The sequence below is a fragment of the Salvelinus alpinus genome, chromosome 33 (assembly GCF_045679555.1).
Source record: "Salvelinus alpinus chromosome 33, SLU_Salpinus.1, whole genome shotgun sequence".
NCBI lineage: Eukaryota > Metazoa > Chordata > Actinopteri > Salmoniformes > Salmonidae > Salvelinus > Salvelinus alpinus.
In genome coordinates, this window is record NC_092118.1 from 25,655,653 (window position 1) to 25,675,257 (window position 19,605).

General features: G+C 47.7%; 1 protein-coding gene across 1 annotated transcript in view; it reads right to left on the reverse strand.

The window, feature by feature from the left end:
* Positions 1–15,730: 15,730 nt before the first annotated feature.
* The window catches only part of LOC139563161 (Wilms tumor protein 1-interacting protein homolog), a 39,799-nt gene continuing 35,924 nt past the window's right edge, over positions 15,731–19,605 (reverse strand). The window contains exon 8 of the mRNA XM_071381498.1: positions 15,731–19,005. Within this exon, the coding sequence (XP_071237599.1) occupies positions 18,853–19,005 (153 nt within the window). The 3' untranslated portion in view covers positions 15,731–18,852. The remainder of the gene's footprint in view (positions 19,006–19,605) is intronic.

The following is a 19,605-nucleotide window of genomic DNA, read 5'->3' on the forward strand; positions in this document are numbered from 1 at the left end:
TGTTTCAAGAACAATGCCTACTGCATTCCCCCTGCAGGTCATTGGTTGACCTGTCAGTCATTCTCACTGAGGCCTGTTTAAGAGCTCCCCTTCAACCTCCCCAACACCACGGTCGCCAAGGCAACGTCACCCCTCCAGTCTGTACACACATTCCCAAGTTCACAGAGGTGACAGAAAGTAGGACCTGGGAGTGGATCTGTGTTAACTGGCTATTAGCCAGCTGGGATTTGTGTTTGTCTATGCCTCATCATCACTTGAGAGATGATTTGAATTCCTATTTTTCAGCTATGTGCTTAACAATGAGGACTAGCACAAACCTCCCGGAATATTTTGAAGTCAATACTGTATGTATGACACATTTCTGCATGTGTAACACGTACCATGAAAACTTAATTCTGAGGAAAGGTTCACCCTGCAGTTCGACAGTTATGTTTGCTAGTCACTTGAACTTTGCAGGAATGCCATTGATCAAATATGATCTCATATCTCAACACACTTTCCATGGGATATTTTATTTCTAAGGCAAATATTACTCCTGAAATACTTGCAAAGCGAACTCACAGATTCCCCTCTTATAACCCAGAGGACGGCCCTCTCATTTTCTCAGTTGGTCTCCAGTCTGAATCTGCTATTGACATCACTCACATGGCGGACCCTCGGCCTACAGCTGTAAAAAGGGGCCATTTAGTCAGGCCCTGTTCCATATTTCCCATGGCTACTAGAGTTATATAAAGGTTAGTCTAAGTGCGTGGGCAGGCATTGCTCCTCGTCATCATACTGCTGACTAGTATAAAAGCTAGGGGAACAGTGGGGCTGGGGGCCTGAGGCTCTGGGTGGTCCCTGGCATTGTGGATCCCAGTCTGCCAAGGGTGGCAGTGGTATTTTCAGTCACATCTCTGAGACATCCAGGCCTGGTTTTTCTGACCCCCACGACAATCAACTTTTTGACTTGATTTCCACCAACCACCAGACAGACAGCTGTGGCTTGTTTAGTCTCACGGGCCCGTGGCCGCCTCTCTGTCATTTATTCAAGCCATGTGATTTTGGAGTGAACAGTAAATCGACTTGAGCCTTCAGTTGGCGTTCTATCGCTCCAGCACGGTGACGTTGTTGATGGTCATAGAGGAGAGTTATACACATTGATATTAACAGGTCAGAGGTCACGTCCTGATGTTTAACTAGTTAAGTATTTAACATCTAACACATTTCATTGGTTCACTTTTAGATACAACACCACAGACTAACGTGTCTGTAACCATAGAATCATGTTGGGTATGAGGTCATTCTGTTGTGTGCATATTTCAGCCTGGGCTCCTGGTGTTGGAGGGATCTCTATGCTCCAGAGGGAAGGCTTCCTTTGTATGGTGTAACAGATCTCACCTCACAGTGGATCCTTGGGGCTCCAGCTATACCGCACACAAAGAGCTTCCTGAGTAACAGGGCGGTACCCTCACACATACATAAAGACTGCTTTGTGCCCCAACTCCTGGAGCTGTCAACCAACACCAGAGTTCTTCTTCACGAAGACTGAACTGAACATGACGGTTCATGAATCAACATTCACGTTGATTCAAGAAAATGTTCCTCTGCCACTGACTTCCTGACTTCCTTAACTGTCTTAACCTGGTACAGCATGCCAACAACTCCACACAATCGTGGACATCACTGGAGATTCCCCTGCCTCAGACCTGGATATACATGAGGTAGGTGTATGTGACGATAGAGATGTGACAATGTCTGTGAGTACTACTGCACTTCAGCTCCGCCCAAGCACACTATTCAATTCAGAACCATCAAGTCCCTTGACACGTCCATCTTCCAGGAGTCTACAAGCTGACTACTGCCCTACAAGCTGACTGTCATGAGTCAACCCCTGATGAGGTGGTTGACCTGTATAATAGCGCTCTAAGGAACAACTTAAACAGCCTTGCCCCTGAAAAAACATGTCAAGTATTCTTTCAATGGTCCTCCCCATGGTTTACAGAGGAGCTGTGCAGAATGAAGACCCATGGCCGCAAGCTAGAGTGTCTGTGGAGAATTACTGACCTAACTGTTCACCAACTGGCTTATAAAGACCAACAGGCTTGTTATTTCAAAGCAATAAAAGAAGCCCACTCCACGTTCTACTCCGCTATGATTGACAATAACAGAGGAAATCCCAGGACCTGGTTATCCATCATCAGATATCTCCTCCACCCTACAGACTCTGGCCATCCCACAGCAACTACCGAACAACGCTACATAAACTCAGCAAAAAAAGAAACATCCTCTCACTGTCAACTGCGTTTATTTTCAGCAAACTTAACATGTGTAAATATTTGTATGAACATAACAAGATTAAACAACTGAGACATAAACTGAACAATAAGTAACAATTTTTCATAAAATTATACCGTTTTCTTAGCTAGCTAAGTTGTTTACCTGTTGCTAGGCAGTTGCTAGGGACATTCCTGAAAGAAGCTAGCTAGCTAACAAGGAGTGTCTAGTTGGCAGAAGAGAAGAAGGGACAAAGAAGGGACAAAGTGGGACAAAATAAGGACAGAAGAAAAGGGAAAGGGGACATTAAGGTGAAGCAGTCCTCTAAAGACACAAAAGACAATAATACAAGAAACAACACTTCTATTGCCTCTCCCTCTACGATACGCACTTCCGGTTTGGTTTGGAGCGAGTAGTTGCATTCCGCTTTGCTCCACAGGTAGTATTACAGGTAGTATTACATTTCATTTCATTACAGTACAACAGTTTGATTTGTTTGATCTTAGCTGGCTACATAGCCGTCTTTGTATCCAAGATAATTGTGTAGTCTAGAGTAATTGTCGAGGTTACCTAGCCAGTTAGAGGTTACCTAGCCAGCTACACTTTCAAACAAAGTCAACAACGCAGCCACTGCTAGCTAGCCTATTTCACCAGCCAGCAGTACTATATCATTTTAGTCAATAAGATTTTTTGCAACGTAAGCTTAACTTTCTGAACATTTGAGACGTGTAGTCCACTTGTCATTCCAATCTCCTTTGCATTAGCGTAGCCTCTTCTGTAGCCTGTCAACTATGTGTCTGTCTATCCCTGTTCTCTCCTCTCTGCACAGACCATACAAACGCTTCACACCGCGTGGCCGCTGCTACTCTAACCTGGTGGTCCCAGCGCGCACGACCCACGTGGAGTTCCAGGTCTCAGGCAGCCTCTGGAACTGCCGATCTGCGGCCAACAAGGCAGAGTTCATCTCAGCCTATGCTTCCCTCCAGTCCCTCGACTTCTTGGCACTGACGGAAACATGGATTACCACTGATAACACTGCTACTCCTACTGCTCTCTCCTCGTCTGCCCACGTGTTCTCGCACACCCCGAGAGCTTCTGGTCAGCGGGGTGGTGGCACTGGGATCCTCATCTCTCCCAAGTGGACATTCTCTCTTTCTCCCCTGACCCATCTGTCTATCGCCTCCTTTGAATTCCATGCTGTCACAGTTACCAGCCCTTTCAAGCTTAACATCCTTATCATTTATCGCCCTCCAGGTTCCCTTGGAGAGTTCATCAATGAGCTTGACGCCCTGATAAGTTCCTTTCCTGAGGATGGCTCACCTCTCACAGTTCTGGGTGACTTTAACCTCCCCACGTCTACCTTTGACTCATTCCTCTCTGCCTCCTTCTTTCCACTCCTCTCCTCTTTTGACCTCACCCTCTCACCTTCCCCCCCTACTCACAAGGCAGGCAATACGCTTGACCTCATCTTTACTAGATGCTGTTCTTCCACTAATCTCATTGCAACTCCCCTCCAAGTCTCCGACCACTACCTTGTATCCTTTTCCCTCTCGCTCTCATCCAACACTTCCCACACTGCCCCTACTCGGATGGTATCGCGCCGTCCCAACCTTCGCTCTCTCTCCCCCGCTACTCTCTCCTCTTCCATCCTATCATCTCTTCCCTCTGCTCAAACCTTCTCCAACCTATCTCCTGATTCTGCCTCCTCAACCCTCCTCTCCTCCCTTTCTGCATCCTTTGACTCTCTATGTCCCCTATCCTCCAGGCCGGCTCGGTCCTCCCCTCCCGCTCCGTGGCTCGACGACTCATTGCGAGCTCACAGAACAGGGCTCCGGGCAGCCGAGCGGAAATGGAGGAAAACTCGCCTCCCTGCGGACCTGGCATCCTTTCACTCCCTCCTCTCTACATTCTCCTCTTCTGTCTCTGCTGCTAAAGCCAATTTCTACCACTCTAAATTCCAAGCATCTGCCTCTAACCCTAGGAAGCTCTTTGCCACCTTCTCCTCCCTCCTGAATCCTCCTCCCCCTCCTCCCCCCTCCTCCCTCTCTGCTGATGACTTCGTCAACCATTTTGAAAAGAAGGTCGACGACATCCGATCCTCGTTTGCTAAGTCAAACGACACCGCTGGTTCTGCTCACACTGCCCTACCCTGTGCTTTGACCTCTTTCTCCCCTCTCTCTCCAGATGAAATCTCGCGTCTTGTGACGGCCGGCCGCCCAACAACCTGCCCGCTTGACCCTATCCCCTCCTCTCTTCTCCAGACCATTTCCGGAGACCTTCTCCCTTACCTCACCTCGCTCATCAACTCATCCTTGACCGCTGGCTACGTCCCTTCCGTCTTCAAGAGAGCGAGAGTTGCACCCCTTCTGAAAAAACCTACACTCGATCCCTCCGATGTCAACAACTACAGACCAGTATCCCTTCTTTCTTTTCTCTCCAAAACTCTTGAACGTGCCGTCCTTGGCCAGCTCTCCTGCTATCTCTCTCAGAATGACCTTCTTGATCCAAATCAGTCAGGTTTCAAGACTAGTCATTCAACTGAGACTGCTCTTCTCTGTGTCACGGAGGCGCTCCGCACTGCTAAAGCTAACTCTCTCTCCTCTGCTCTCATCCTTCTAGACCTATCGGCTGCCTTTGATACTGTGAACCATCAGATCCTCCTCTCCACCCTCTCCGAGCTGGGCATCTCCGGCGCGGCCCACGCTTGGATTGCGTCCTACTTGACAGGTCGCTCCTACCAGGTGGCGTGGCGAGAATCTGTCTCCGCACCACGTGCTCTCACCACTGGTGTCCCCCAGGGCTCTGTTCTAGGCCCTCTCCTATTCTCGCTATACACCAAGTCACTTGGCTCTGTCATATCCTCACATGGTCTCTCCTATCATTGCTATGCAGACGACACACAATTAATCTTCTCCTTTCCCCCCTCTGATAACCAGGTGGTGAATCGCATCTCTGCATGTCTGGCAGACATATCAGTGTGGATGACGGATCACCACCTCAAGCTGAACCTCGGCAAGACGGAGCTGCTCTTCCTCCCGGGGAAGGACTGCCCGTTCCATGATCTCGCCATCACGGTTGACAACTCCATTGTGTCCTCCTCCCAGAGTGCTAAGAACCTTGGCGTGATCCTGGACAACACCCTGTCGTTCTCAACTAACATCAAGGCGGTGACCCGTTCCTGTAGGTTCATGCTCTACAACATTCGCAGAGTACGACCCTGCCTCACGCAGGAAGCGGCGCAGGTCCTAATCCAGGCACTTGTCATCTCCCGTCTGGATTACTGCAACTCGCTGTTGGCTGGGCTCCCTGCCTGTGCCATTAAACCCCTACAACTCATCCAGAACGCCGCAGCCCGTCTGGTGTTCAACTTTCCCAAGTTCTCTCACGTCACCCCGCTCCTCCGCTCTCTCCACTGGCTTCCAGTTGAAGCTCGCATCCGCTACAAGACCATGGTGCTTGCCTACGGAGCTGTGAGGGGAACGGCACCTCCGTACCTTCAGGCTCTGATCAGGCCCTACACCCAAACAAGGGCACTGCGTTCATCCACCTCTGGCCTGCTCGCCTCCCTACCTCTGAGGAAGTACAGTTCCCGCTCAGCCCAGTCAAAACTGTTCGCTGCTCTGGCACCCCAATGGTGGAACAAACTCCCTCACGACGCCAGGTCAGCGGAGTCAATCACCACCTTCCGGAGACACCTGAAACCCCACCTCTTTAAGGAATACCTAGGATAGGATAAAGTAATCCTTCTAACCCCCCCCCCTTAAAAGAGTTAGATGCACTATTGTAAAGTGGTTGTTCCACTGGATATCATAAGGTGAATGCACCAATTTGTAAGTCGCTCTGGATAAGAGCGTCTGCTAAATGACTTAAATGTAAATGTAAATGTAACAAGTTCCACAGATATGTGACTAACAGAAATGGAATAATGTGTCCCTGAACAAAGGGGGGTCAAAATCAAAAGTAACAGTCAGTATCTGGTGTAGCCACCAGCTGCATAAAGTACTGCAGTGCATCTCCTCCTCATGGACTGCACCAGATTTACCAGTTATTGCTGTGAGATGTTACCCCACTCTTCCACTAAGGCACCTGCAAGGTCCCAGACATTTTTGGGGAGAATGGCCCTAGCGCTCACCCTCCGATCCAACAGGTCCCAGACGTGCTCAATGGGATTGAGATCCGGGCTCTTTGCTGGCAATGACAGAACACTGACATTCCTGTCTTGCAGGAAATCACGCACAGAACAAGCAGTATGGCTGGTGGCATTGTCATGCTGGAGGGTCATGTCAGGATGAGCCTGCAGGAAGGGTACCACATGAGGGAGGAGGATGTCTTCCCTGTAACGCACAGCGTTGAGATTGCCTGCAATGACAACAAGCTCAGTCCGATGATGCTGTGACACACCGCCCCAGACAATGACGGACCCTCCACCTCCAAATCGATCCCGTTGCAGAGTACAGGCCTCGGTGTAACGCTCATTCCTTCAACGATAAACGTGAATCCGACCATCACCCCTGGTGAGACAAAACCGCGACTCGTCAGTGAAGAGCACTTTTGCCGGTCCTGTCTGGTCCAGCGACGGTGGGTTTGTGCCCATAGGCAACATTGTTGCTGTCTGGTGAGGACCTGCCTTTACAACAGGCCTACAAGCCGTCAGTCCAGCCTCTCTCAGCCTATTGCGGACAGTCTGAGCACTGATGGAGGGATTGTGCATTCCTGGTGTAACTCAGGCAGTTTTTGTTGCCGTCCTGTACCTGTCCCGCAGGTGTGATGTTCGGATGTACCAATCCTGCGCAGGTGTTGTAACACGTGGTCTGTCACTGCGAGGACGATCAGCTGTCCGTCCTGTCTCCCTGTAGCGCTGTCTTAGGCGTCTCACAGTACGGACATTGCAATTTATTGCCCTGGCCACATCTGCAGTACTCAGGCCTCCTTGCAGCATGCCTAAGGCACGTTCACGCAGATGAGCAGGGACCCTGGGCATCTTTCTTTTGGTGTTTTTCAGAGTCAGTAGAAAGGCCTCTTTAGTGTCCTAAGTTTTCATAACTGTGACCTTAATTGCCTACCGTCTGTAAGCTGTTGGTGTCTTAACGACCGTTCCACATGTGCATGTTCATTAATTGTTTATGGTTCATTGATCAAGCATGGGAAACAGTGTTTAAACCCTTTACAATGAAGATAGTTATTTGGATTTTTACAAATATAGTTTGAAAGACAGGGTCCTGAAAAAGTGATGTTTCTTTTTTTGCTGAGTTTATTTGATTAGTTCTTCAAAGCTAAAATCATCACCATCTGAAAAAACATTGTATCCTCCAACCCTAATCTCCCTCTGGCTCCTACCCCACCACCCATATATGCTCATCCTCTTAGCGACTTTGTTCTATTTTCACCTTCCGCTGTGTTAGAACTAATCTCAAAAATGAAAACTACCAGTGACCCCCTCGACCCTATTCCAACATCACTGTTCAAAACATGCTCAGCCGCTCTCATCCAGTTTGTAACCAACCTGTTCAACAAGTCCCTCCACACTGGGCAGGTGCCATCACGAAATTGCTGCCATCACCCCCTTGCTCAAGAAACCATCCCTTGACCCAGACCTCCACTCAAACTACAGGCCTATTTACAACCTCCCATTTCTATTTAAAGTCCTGGAGAAGATAGTGTCAGCTCAACTTCCCTCACACCTCAGCACTAACCAGCTTTATGAGGCTCTCCATTCTGGCTTCAGGCCCATGGTACTACAGTACTGAGATAGCATCGGTGAAGGTTGTAAATGACCTGCTCATGGCTGCAGATACAGATATTCTCCTGGACCTACAGTACCATTCAACAGTTTGGACACACCTACTCATTCAAGAGTTTTTCTTTATTTTTACTATTTTCTACATCTAGTAGAATAATAGTGAAGACATCAAAACTATGAAATAACACATATGGAATCGTGTAGTAACCAAAACAGTGTTAAACATATCTAAATAAAGTAGCCACCCTTTGCCTTGATGACAGCTTTGCACACTCTTGGTATTCTCTCAACCAGCTTCACCTGGAATGCTTTTCCAACAGTCTTGAAGGAGTTCCCACATATGCTGAGCATTTGTTGGCTGCTTTTCCTTCACTCTGCAGTCCAAATCATCCCAAACCATCTCAATTGGGTTCAGGTTGGGTGATTGTGGAGGCCAGGTCATCTGATGCAGCACTCCATCACTCTCCTTCTTGGTCAAATAGCCCTTACACAGCCTGGAGGTGTGCTGGGTCGTTATCCTGTTGAAAAACAGGTCCCACTAAGCGCAAACCAGATGGGATGGCGTATCGCTGCAGAATGCTGTGGTAGCCATGCCGGTTAAGTGTGCCTTGAATTCTAAATAAATCACTGACAGTGTCACCAGCAAAGCACCCCCAGACCATCACACCTCCTCCTCCATGCTTCACGGTGGGAACCACACATGCGGAGATCATCTGTTCACCTACTTTGCGTCTCACAAAGACACGCTGGTTGGAACCAAAAATCTCAAATTTGGATTCATCAGACCAAAGGACAGATTTCTACCTGTCTAATGTCCATTGTGCATGTTTCTTGGCCCAAGCAAGTCTCTTATTCTTATTGGTGTCCTTCAGTAGTGGTTTCTCTACAGCAATTTGACCATGAAGGCCTGATTCACGCAGTCTCCTTTGAACAGTTGATGTTGAGATGTGTCTGTTTGTTGAACTCTGTGAAGCATTTATTTGGGCTGCAATTTCTGAAGGTGGTAACTCTAATGAACTTATCCTCTGCAATAGTCTTCTGTAGCGGTCCTCATGAGAGCCAGTTTCATCATAGCGCTAGATGGTTTTTGCGACTGCACTTGAAGAAACTTTCTTGATTGACTGACCTTCATGTCTTAAAGTAATGATGGACTGTCGTTTCTCTTTGCTTTTTTGAGCTGTTCTTGCCATAATATTGCCTTGGTCTTTTACCAAATAGGGCTATCTTTACCACCCCTACCTTGTCACAACACAACTGACTGGCTCAAAAGCATTATGAAGGAAAGAAATTCCACAAATAAACATTTAACCACGCACACTTGTTAATTGAAATGCATTCCAGGTGACTACCTCATGAAGTTGGTTGAGAGAATGCCAAGAGTGTGCAAAGCTGTCATCAAGGCAAAGGGTGGCTACTTTGAAGAATCTCAAATATAAAATATATATTGATTTGTTTAACACTTTTTTGGTTACTACATGATTCCATATGTGTTATTTCCTAGTTTTGATGTCTTCACTATTATTCTACAATGTAGAAAATGGTACAAATAAAGAAAAGCCCTTGAATGACTAGTGGTATCCAAACTTTTGACTGGTACTCTAAGTGCTGCTTTCTACACAGTAGATCACACCATTCTACTGCAGCACCTCAGAAAGCCATCTGTGGGACTGCCCTAAACTGGTTCACCTCCTACCTCTCTTACCGCAAGCAGTACTTCACCCTTGGTGAGGCAAGATCAGAGGAGTTCACCATAACTTGCAGTGTCCAACAAGGGTCAGTGCTAGGACCCATTCTCTTCCTGCTCCCACTTGGCCAGATCTTCAGACAACATAGTGTCCAATTTCACTACGCAGACGACACACAGGTTTACATTAAAACCCTGACACAGCATCTGCTCTGTCAACCTTGTCCAACTGTCTGGAAGAGGTCAAATACTGGATGCAGAATAACTTCCTCCAACTCATCAGCAGCAAGACAGAGGTAATGCTGATAGGCACCCCACAGCAGATCACCAACTCCTGCAGCATCTTCCATGCCGTAGATGGCCACATCATTCGCCTCTCCTCAGTCATCACCAACCTGGGTGTGAAATTTGACCCTGCTCTCTCTGTCAATGTCCACATTAGTCCGCCTAAGACCCTGTCTCACCACTTCTGATGAAAAAAGCTTATCCATGCATTCGTTTTCTCCAGAATTGATTATGGGAATGTAGTATTTGGGGGCCTGCCTTTACACTCAATTCATAAATTACAGCTCATTCAAAACAGTGCTGCATGGCCTTTGACACAAACACAAAGTCTGCCCACATCACCCCCATCCTTGCTGACCTCCATTGGCTGCCTGTCCCTCAAATAATTGACTTTAAAATTTTCCTCCTGTTCTACAAAGCCCTAAATAGGGAATCTACTCTCCCCCTATGAACCCCCATGCACCCTATGGTCAAGCAAAGCCAAAATGCTTCATGTACCCAGGACCCGGCTCCGGACAATGGAAGACCGTGCTTTTTCCTCCCACGCACCACGCCTTTGGAACTCCCTTTCTGACAATCTCAGGGCTGTTCAGACTTCTGGGGCTTTTAAAGAAGGGCTTAAGACACATTTTTAATTTGCTGGCCTATATACAGTTCATTGGGAAAGTAATTCCACATTTTGTTACGTTACAGCTTTATTCTAAAATTGATTAAATTGTTTATTTTCCTCATCAATCTACATACAATACCCCATCCCTATGGCGAAGCATGGTAGTTGCAGGATCATGTTGTGGTGTCACAATCGTCTTTAGGTGAAAGAGAGGACCAAGGCGCAGCGTGATATAAATACATCTTCACTTTATTAGAAGATGAAACGAACACGAACACTAACACAAACTAGACAAAACAACAAACGACCGTGAAGCTACAAAACGAAAGTGCAGACACACGCTACTAACGTCAAACATAGACATAGACAAAAACACATACATCCCCCATGTCACACCCTGACCTAACTAAAATAATAAAGAAAACAAAAATAACTAAGGCCAGGGCGTGACAGTACCCCCCCCCCCCAAAGGTGCGGACTCCGGCCGCAAAACCTGACACAGAAGGGGAGGGTCCGGGTGGGCCTTCTTACGGCGGTGGCTCGGGTGCGGGACGTGGACCCCACTCCACCATAGTCAATCCCCGCTTTGGTGGCGCCTCTGGAACGGCGACCCTTGCAGCGAGTCCCGGACTGAAGACCATCCCAGAGGGCGCCACTGGACGGAGGGGCAGCTCTGGACTGAGGGGCAGTTCCGGACTGAGGGGCAGCTCCGGACTGAGGGGCAGCTCCGGACTGAGGGGCAGCTCCGGACTGACTGACGGCTCTGGCAGATCCTGGCTGACTGACGGCTCTGGCAGATCCTGGCTGGCGGGCGGCTCTGGCAGATCCTGGCTGGCGGGCGGCTCTGGCAGATCCTGACTGGCGGGCGGCTCTGGCAGATCCTGACTGGCGGGCGGCTCTGGCAGATCCTGACTGGCGGGCGGCTCTGGCAGATCCTGACTGGCGGGCGGCTCTGGCTGCTCCTGACTGGCGGGCGGCTCTGGCTGCTCCTGACTGGCGGGCGGCTCTGGCTGCTCCTGACTGGCGGGCGGCTCTGGCTGCTCCTGACTGACAGACGGCTCTAGCGGCTCCTGACTGACGGACGGCTCTGAAGGCTCAGGACAGACGGGCGGCTTTGAAGGCTCAGGACAGACGGGCGGCTTTGACGGCTCAGGACAGACGGGCAGCTCAGACGGTGCTGGGCAGACGGGCAGCGCAGGCGGCGCTTGGCAGACGGACAGCGCAGGCGACGCTGGGCAGACGGACAGCGCAGACGACGCTGGGCAGACGGACAGCGCAGACGGCTCTGGGCAGACGGCAGACTCTGGCCGGCTGAGGCGCACAGTAGGCCTGGTGCGTGGTACCGGAACTGGAGGTACCGGGCTAAGGACACGCACCTCAAGGCTAGTGCGGGGAGCAGCAACAGGACGCACAGGAGGCTTGGTGCGTGGTGCCGGAACTGGTGGTACCGGGCTGGAGACACGCACCATAGGGCGAGTGCGTGGAGGAGGAACAGGGCTCTGGAGACGCACTGGAAGCCTGGTGCGTGGTGTTGGCACTGGTGGTACTGGGCTGGGGCGGGGAGGTGGCGCCGGATATACCGGACCGTGCAGGCGTACTGGCTCCCTTGAGCACTGAGCCTGCCCAACCTTACCTGGTTGAATGGTCCCCGTAGCCCGACCAGTGCGGGGAGGTGGAATAACCCGCACTGGGCTGTGTTGGTGAACCGGGGACACCATGCGTAAGGCTGGTGCCATGTATGCCGGCCCGAGGAGACGCACTGGAGACCAGACGCGTTGAGCCGGCTTCATGGCACCTGGCTCAATGCCCAATCTAGCCCGGCCGATACGAGGAGCTGGAATGTACTGCACCGGGCTATGCACACGTACAGGAGACACCGTCCGCTCTATCGCATAACACGGTGTCTGCCCGTACTCTCGCTTCCCACGGTAAGCACGGGGAGATGGCGCAGGTCTCCTACCTGACTTCGCCACACTCCCTTGTAGCCTCCCCCCCAAGAAACTTCCAGCCTCGCTTCCGTGCTGCCTCCTCATATCGCCTCCTCTCGGCTTTAGCTGCCTCCAGCTCTTCACGAGGGAGGCGATATTCTCCCGGTTGTGCCCAAGGTCCCTTACCGTCCAGTATTTCCTCCCAAGTCCATGAATCCTGTGTATGTTGTTCCTGCTGCTGCTTAACACGCTGCTTGGTCCTTTTGTGGTGGGTAATTCTGTCACGATCGTCTTTAGGTGAAAGAGAGGACCAAGGCGCAGCGTGATATAAATACATCTTCACTTTATTAGAAGATGAAACGAACACGAACACTAACACAAACTAGACAAAACAACAAACGACCGTGAAGCTACAAAACGAAAGTGCAGACACACGCTACTAACGTCAAACATAGACATAGACAAAAACACATACATCCCCCATGTCACACCCTGACCTAACTAAAATAATAAAGAAAACAAAGATAACTAAGGCCAGTGCGTGACATGTGGGGATGTTTTTACCAGCGGCAGGGACTAGGAGACTAGTCAGGATCGAGGAAAAGATTAACAGAGCAAAGTACAGATCCTTGATGTAAACCTGCTCCAGAGCGCTCAGGACCTCAGACTGGGCTGAAGTTCACCTTCCAACAGGACAACGACCCTAAGCACACAGCCAAGACAACGCAGGAGTGGCTTCGAGACATGTCTCTGAATGTCCTTGAGTGGCCCAGCCAGAGCCCGGACTTGAACCCGATTGAACATCTCTGGAGAGACCTGAAAATAGCTGTGCAGCAACACTCCCCATCCAACCTGACAGAGATTGAGAGGATCTGCAGAAAAGATTGGGAGAAACTCTCCAAATACAGGTGTGCCAAGCTTGTAGCGTCATACCCAAGAAGACTCGAGGCTGTAATCACTGCCAAAGGTGCTTCAACAAAGTACTGAGTAACAGGTCTGAATACATATGTAAATGTGCTATTTCAGTTTTTGTTCGTTTTTTTGCCAACATTACTAAAAACCTGTTTTTGCTTCATCATTATGGGGTATTGTGTATAGAATGATGAGAAAAATAAACAATGTAATCAATTTTAGAATAAAGCTGTAACGTAACAAAATGTGGAAAAAGTCATGAAACATTTTTGTTTTGGCTCTGTGCTCTGTGCTCTGTGCTCTGTACTCCAGCACTTTGGGTTTGAAATGATAGTAATAATAATCCTTTATTACATTTGTAAAGAACTTTTCATTACAGAAGAAAAATGTCAAAGTGCATAAAATAAAAAATAAATAATAAAATGACTATGAAGTTAAAGTGCAGACTGTCAGATTTAATTTGAGGGTATTTCGATTCAAATCGGATGAACCGTTTAGAAATTACAGCACTTTTTGTACTTGGTCCCCCAATTTTAGGGGACCATATTCCTAGAACACAATGACTACATCAGGCTTGTGACTATTTGCGGTTTGTTTTGGTTGTGTTTCCGATTATTTTGTGCCCAATAGAAATTAATGGTAAATAATGTATTGTGTCATTTTGGAGTCACTTTTATTCTAAATAAGAATAGAATATGTTTCTAAACAATATTACATTAATGTGGATGCTACCATGATTATGGATAGTCCTGAATGAATCTGAATAATGATGAGTGAGAAAGTTAAAGGCGCACAAATATCATACCACCAAGACATGCTAACCTCCCCCCATTACAAGACGGGTATGATATTCATGCCCCTGTAACTTTCATTTCAGAATTATTCACGATTCACGATCACAGAAAAAATATTTTTGGATTTCAAAGTATCTGATTATGTGCTTATTTCTGACCTAATGTGATGCCAAAAGATCAATGATAAATTGTCAAGTGGGATGACACACACTTAACAACCTCAGAGACTGTCACAAAGACAAATATATCAAACACCACTTCTTTTTGCAAACCAAATCTCCATAGGCCCAATGTGTGACTGTGTGGTATTTGTACAGTGTACTTGAGGGTCCTCCTCCAGGCGTGTGGTTATTATGAGGTATTATAGAGCTGGGGGATTCACTCAAGAGTTTAAAAGGAGCATTACAGTAATCATCCTACTTTATGCTCCAATTGGCACAAATGTAGTCCAACAGTACGTTAATTTAAGAATCCGTCTTAAATCCTCTCAATTGTACAATAGGAAACCGCAGGGGTGCCATCTTCTTGTTCATCTAGACAGCCTGCTAATTTGATTCAGTTTATAATCTCTGTCGTGTTATTTAAACCTGATTATAGACAGAAAACAAAGAGTAAATGAGCAGAAACGGACCCAGAGCAGGTTGTCTGTGTGTGTGTTAGATGCTTCTACCTCGTTTTATGATTCAGAACTTGTTGAGTGAGTTGATGGTCAACCCCAACTCATCATAACTAAAACTTAGTAACCATGACAAGCCCAGTAGTGTGGGTCTGGGGCTGTAATTATCAAGCGTGTCAGAATAGGAGTGCTGATTTAGGATCCGTTTTGCCTTATAGATCACAATGGGCAAATGGAAAATGATGTCACCAATCGCAGTCTGAGATGCTTGATACATATGGCCTCTGATTCCAGTAAAGTGCAGATGGACTGTTTACTTCCAGAGCCAACAATACCCCAGAGACTGCCCTATCAGTGATGACTGTCAGGAGCAGAGCTATCATACTGTACATACCACGGTGGGGGCTGCTCTCTGCTCTGCTCTCTGAGGGATCCTCCATCACACCACTTGCTGGAGAGACTTGCGTGCGGGGATGTAATTACACACCACAATTGCAGTAGCTCTGATCTGACGATGATATCTTTCTAGAACAAACATCTCTGAGTACACAGAGGTAACTGGAAGGCATGAACAACAGCATGGGACTTTCATCCAGAGCTGGGATTTTTCATCTTTGTAAGCATCCATCTTCTCCACAGGGAGACAAGGCACGGCCACGGGAAAGTCAGTTGTCCATATCACTCCCAAGTTCAGGCTAAATCATTCCCATATCCTTCCCAGGTTTACCACATTTCGTTGTTGATTTATGTCCAATGGTAGCACTACATTACAACATGCAATAAAATGGTAATAACATGGTAATAGTATGGTAACAAGGTATTTGTGTTGTAGTTCAACAAAGTGCCATCATTTGGATAGAAATTATCATATGACTTCACATACAACAAAAAAGACATCATCATTTAGTTTAAGTTAGCTACAAAACCACTTTATTTAAAAAGCAGATTATATAATCTACAGTTAAATGATACGTCCTGATTTTTAATACATTAAATAACTTTTGACTTTTTCATGTATAGATAAATAAATCTAGTTTCCTTTTTTATGAACCATCTAGGTAATCAAACACTTATACAAAAGTGATGTGACAGAGGTGTCATATGTGCTTATTGAAAACTACTGGTAGGATAGAGAAGTCTTCACTTTCAGAGTGATTTATGACAGAGGATGAAAGAATAACTAGCCTCTTTATGCACAGGTATGGGGAAACTAGCTGTGTGCTATGCAATAGAAATGGAATTGAAGTAGTATTTTTAAAAAGAGGTGTATTAAGACATCCTGAAAGGGGATCAACTCTTGTCAAGTTAAAAAAAATTCTGCTTTAATGAAAAATGATTTGAGATTGATATGAGTGGGTCTCATTGTACTATTCAAACTACAGTTCAGAAAATGCCATTGCCTCATTTTCAAGTATATTACACATTCCTTGACTAGGAGTCTCATCATACTATGCTGAGATTCAGTTTATCTACCATCAAAGGGAATTTCCCAGCAAAAACATGTACTCCAGGGATACTAGCCTTTTCACTTTTGCAAATGTACAACTGGAAGCAGAGCAAAAAATAAACAATAGTTTGCCAAACATACACTGATAATTACATTCCAAAGAATCTCATCGAGGGATACATCAGAAAGCACATGATGCCTGTGTCGGCCCCTCCTCTCCGTAATCTCTACGTCAACCTCCTTGTCTGTTAGATTCAGTAGTATGAGAGGACAGTTCCTCTGACTAGGCTACTGTGAGCAGGTACTGGGTAGGCCTGAGTCAGAACCTTAACCCATCCTTTCTGTTAGAGAGAGATTGAGAGAGCATGGGTCTTTTTGTGGAGCTGGGTGGCCGTTGTCCTGCTCACTCAACAAGGTACATGCACCATGGCACTGCCACTGGTGCGCACGCACGCACGCACGCACGCACACACACTTCTGTATACCAAACATTAAGAACACCTTAATATTGAGTTACACCCAGTTTGCACTCAGAACAGCCTCAATTCATCAGACATGGACTCTACAAGGTGTCAAAAGCGTTCCACACGGATGCAGGTCCATGTTGGCTCCAATGCTTCCCACAGTTGTGTCAAGTTGGTTAGATGTTCTTTGGGTGGTAGACCATTCTTGATACACACGGGAAACTGTTCAGCATGAAAAACCCAGCACCCTTGCAGTTCGTGACACAAACCAGTGCGCCTGACACCTACTACCATACCCCGTTCAAAGGCACTTAAAAATATTTTGTCTTGCCAATTCACCCAATGAACGGCACACATACACAATCCATGTCTCAATTGTCTCAAGGCTTAAAAATCCGGTTTAACCTGTCTTCAACTACACTGATTGAAGTGTATTTAACAAGTGACATCACCTGGATTCACCTGGTCAGTCTATGTCATGGAAAGAGCAGTTCTTAATGTTTAGTACACTCAGCGTCTATAGACCAACAGACTAACACACACACACACACACACAGACGCACACAACAACACAACCAGCGAGGGAAAACACGGGGGATGGATTCTCCAGGGACACGGTTTGGACCAGCAACTCCCACAACCAACCAGACAATCAGATCAACCAGTAGGTATGACACAGTAACATCTGCATGAGGAGGATATGTGGGGACTCTCAATGGTCAGACACTCACTTACTCAGTGCTACCATATGGGTCAAATAACCAGTGTGTGAAACTGTACATGTTAACAGGTCAGTGGATCGCATGACCAAGCAGAGCGACAACACAGAGGCCTCTAGGACGTGTCCTTGAGGAGAAATTAAACAACGGACCAATACCCTTCAGAGGACCGTTAAGACTGTGACAGCTCGTTTGGCCTCCGATTCCATTTGATAATAATAATGCAGCAAAAGAATACACTACACTTCTAGAATCTTATGTGGAAAATGTCTGCAAAATATATAGGCATGTATAAAAGACAATCTACGTGCTTCTAACTTATTTTCTCGTTTTATAATCGTTGAGACACTTGTGAATCTCTCGAGGTCACGTCTTCTAAGACTGCTAAGTGGAATGAGTGCCTGCCCAGGCTAGCGCTGTGGCTACTGGCTACTGACAGCACATGCGGTGCCACGAACATCCGCTATGCCAAGGAGCACTGGAGCAAAGGGATGGTACAGGAAAGTGTGTCACAGAGTCACATGAAGGGATGGTACAGGAGACTGTGTCACAGAGTCACATGAAGGGATGGTACAAGAAAGTGTGTCACAGAGTCACATGAAGGCGCTCGGTTGTGGCTGGTAGACTCGGTACCCTTGCATAGCCAAAAGGAGCTGTAGCTAGCTGGACTGTGGCACTGTTACCATGCGGTGAGGTTTCTCAGTGGAAGGCCACTCTGAAGGCACAGCATGTCCAACCCTCTAACCCTGCCAGACAGTGCTGGAATGTTATGAGCGGCCTGTTTCATGGCCTCCCAGCCTCCTGGCAGAGACGCTGTCCTGCTCTCTCTCTCTCTCTCTCTCTCTCTCTCTCTCTCTCTCTCTCTGACAGAGGAGCAGTAAATGCATCATGGCATTGGGCTTCAGTGCGAAGGAATGAAGAAAACAAAAAGGGAGGGAAAAAGAGAGTGATGGAGAGAGGGATAGAGAGAGTGGCCCCCTCTCTCCATCCAGGCCAGTCCCCACTGTGATGAATGTGCAGGGGTCACGGTGCTGACGTCGGCCAGGGCCTCTGGGTGGGCTGGGGCCTCGGCCTGCTTCACTGTTCACAGACCAAAAGGAGGAAGGAGGGAGAAAAAAACTGATGAGAGAGAGAGAGACGTGGACTCTCTCCCAGCCCGGTCTTGTGACTTGTCCATGGCCCTGTATATCTCCTCTCCCCAGGGCACGGCCGGCAAGTAGAGAGCGAAGTCTCCCAGGGTCTCTCTGTTCTGTTCTGTCATGCAAGAAGAGGTTCCGAAATTCCCGGGATTCCGTGGGCGGGGGATTCCTTCTTCTTTGTTGTCTCAGGTCACCTGGGAGGCGGGTCAGCGGTGGGTTGGGGTTGGCTGGGGTTGGTTCCTCGCCGACCCTGCCCTCTCACAGCTCAGTGACGTGTAGTGGGTAGCTGGGTGGCTGGTGGCCGGGCACCGGGACCTTGAGCCTGCGGATGTGGCAGCCGTGACAGAGCAGATGGCAATCCAGGGGGTAACAGCGGTGACCCTCCTCGTCGTTTAGCTGGAGGCCACAGTCCTACAACACCGAGGGAGAGAGATAGACTCAGTGAACTGCAGTAGCTGGACATTTGTGAAGGAAAATATTATATATACCCATCCAATGCATTACAGCAGGTGCTGGATATCAAAACGATCCATATTTCAGATATGTACTTCTACCTTTTATACCTCTCGACTGATATGAGAGGCCACTGATGGGTATTCCTGTCAAGTTTACACGGGGTGGCAGGTAGCCTAGTGGTTAGAGCATTGGGCCAGTAACCGAAAGGTTGCTCGATCAAATTCCTGAGCTGACAAGGTAAAAAATCTGTCGTTCTGCCCCTGAACAAGACAGTTAACCCACTGTTCCCCGGTAGGCCATTTTGTTCTTAACTGACTTGCCTAGTTAAATAAATAATAATTATACGGGGCTCTTAACCATTTCTTAAATATGTGATGAATTTTCCATCCCCTGCCGACCTGGACTTTAGACCCCTGTAATGACTATCAACCCCACAGAGGCTGCTGAATGATTACCTATGATTACCTATTGTCTATCACTCACCTAGACGGGATATGAGCTATTCCCTGGAATGTGTGATAATGAAATGAGTCAACCAGCTTTTGCCATTAAACA